The sequence below is a fragment of the Alexandromys fortis genome, unplaced genomic scaffold, assembly GCF_014885135.2.
Source record: "Alexandromys fortis isolate MF-2015 unplaced genomic scaffold, M_Fortis_MF-2015_v1.1 scaffold_4922, whole genome shotgun sequence".
Taxonomy (NCBI): Eukaryota; Metazoa; Chordata; class Mammalia; order Rodentia; family Cricetidae; genus Alexandromys; species Alexandromys fortis.
This window is the reverse complement of record NW_026072782.1, coordinates 1-2,094: the sequence shown is the minus strand read 5'-3', so window position 1 is coordinate 2,094 and position 2,094 is coordinate 1. Positions and strand designations below refer to the sequence as shown.

Genomic DNA, 2,094 nt, shown 5'->3' with positions numbered 1-2,094 from the left:
AGCTAAAGAAAGGTCTCTTTCTACTCTCCAAATAATAATAATTTTTTAAAAAAATAATAATAATTGGCGCCGGCTGTCGCTCACAGAGACAGAATGGGCGAGCTGAAGAGGCCGAAGACATAGCTCTTTGTATTAAATAACCGCGGCGGTCTCTGGTAAGATTTAATTTTGTGCGCTGCTGTTCGGCTCCACCCTTTCTACAAGCGGCTTTAATTTGACAGTGCCCAAACTAAAGATGGCGGCGCAGGCGCGGCGCTGACCACACTGACCATAGAGTCCGGGAGCTAGAGGAGCCCGCGGTGGACCGCGGCGGAGACCCACGCCCCGGGCTAGCCGGCCCGGGAAGGAAGTCGATGGTGAGGCCGGCGCTCGGCGGCTCCTGCGCCTGCGCGAAGATGGTGGAGGAGCGGGTCCGCGTGGTTCGCTGCGGCGGCAGCCGGCTGAACTTCAGGAGAGCCGTGTTCTCGGCGGACTCTAAGTATGCGGGGAGCCGCGGGCAGACGGGGCCGACGGGGCGCCGCGGGCCGGGGAGGGGACTGGAGGCCGAGTGCGAGCTTGGGCTCCGCGTGTCCGGACCCGGGGATCCCGGGGCAGCCTGGCCTGGCTACTGCATGGGTGAGCCTGGGGCTCCCCGGACCCTGCCTGCCGGGAGATCGGGGTGCAGGAGCTAGACCTCTCTCTAATGATCTCGCCGTCCCCCCACGTCCCGGAGAAAAGCATTTCTATTGCCAGCCTCTTTTCCGGAACTTTACGTAAAAGCCGATGTTAGATCTCTAGGAGATGATCGGCCTCCCACAGTTTGGGAAGAATGAAATGTGTGTAGGCACACAACTTTTGCAAAGGCGCCTAGCTCGGTGGTCTGTTGCATGTCAGCTGGCATCCAGGCCGCTACCTTGTATCATCTTGAAGAGACGCCTACTAGTAGTGAAAGCCTCTGGACAGCGATACTTAGAGCTTGGGGAGCATAGAGGAGAGAGTCAGCCTGGTCCTCACTGCTTTGAGCCTTATGATAAGTTAGAGTTATGAGTGTAACCGCTTGGGTTGGGAAGGAGCATCAGCTTTGTGGGAGGAAGCCACAGCTCCAAAAAGCTTTAGACAAAAATCAGCGTTTCAGCAAGTGGAAAGGAAACCGGTAGGACTTAGGAGCGCCTGGACCTCGCCGTTGAGCGGAGCCTTTAACTCAGCATTTGTGAGCTGCTGTCTCCGGTCAGCGTGGGGCATTTTGGAGCATGGTACAGCCGTGAGCCACGGGAGAGGAGCTGGGTGTCAGTGCCTGCAGCCGTTCGGCAAGGGAGTCGCCCAGTTGTTTGTGGGGCGATTCTGTATCTGCCGCCTTCATGGTTTTCTCCGTTAACCGATGAGTCCACCTTCGATATCCTCCTAAGTTTAGCAACGCATCCACTTGACAGTTCTTAAGCTATTTTGAAAGATATTTGCGTTGTTGTTCTCTTTATAGTAGGCCACCAAAAGATCACGCCCTCTGTGTAATATGTGAGACTTAGCTTTTCTCCTCTCTCTCTGTTCTCCAGGTATATCTTCTGTGTCTCCGGAGACTTCATTAAGGTTTATAGCAGTACCACCGAAGAGTGTGTGCACGTTCTACATGGGCACAAAAACCTGGTGTCAGGAATTCTCCTCAACCCCAACAACCATTTGCAGGTGCCAGTCTGGGATGGAACGTGCTAGCATTGGTCTTACTGTTGACAAAAACAAACTAGGTTAAATTTTTAGGGCTGCTTTACAGCCCTAAATATCTGCTGGTTCCCCTACTCAGGGGATTTTTCGTTTATTCTTGGTGGAAAGAGAACCATTGCCTAGAACCACACTGCTCGTGTTCTACTCAGGGAACTCTTTCAGCCACATGATGCTAAGAGCTATTACTTGAGAAAGATGTTCTCGTCTGTATGTGGTTCAGAAATAGAGGTGCAGTTAAATGGGTTTCTTGATTAAATACCTTCTTGGGTCTCCATATCGCATTTGGCATCGTGAATATCCAAACACAGATCCATAAGTTTCAATTAAAAAATTTAAATTTATTTCAGTATTTTGGTCTTGCTATAACAAGTTCCTGTTTTCTTTCTTTCTTTTTTCTTT

At 51.5% G+C, this 2,094-nt stretch overlaps 1 protein-coding gene across 1 annotated transcript; it reads left to right on the top strand.

The window, feature by feature from the left end:
- Window positions 1-235: 235 nt before the first annotated feature.
- On the top strand, window positions 236-1,701 carry LOC126496465 (WD repeat-containing protein 75-like; the record flags this gene model as incomplete). Its single annotated transcript, XM_050133962.1, has 2 exons — window positions 236-478; window positions 1,530-1,701. Coding segments are annotated over 2 exons (400 nt in total), but the record flags the coding sequence as incomplete, so codon positions are not given.
- Window positions 1,702-2,094: the final 393 nt, after the last annotated feature.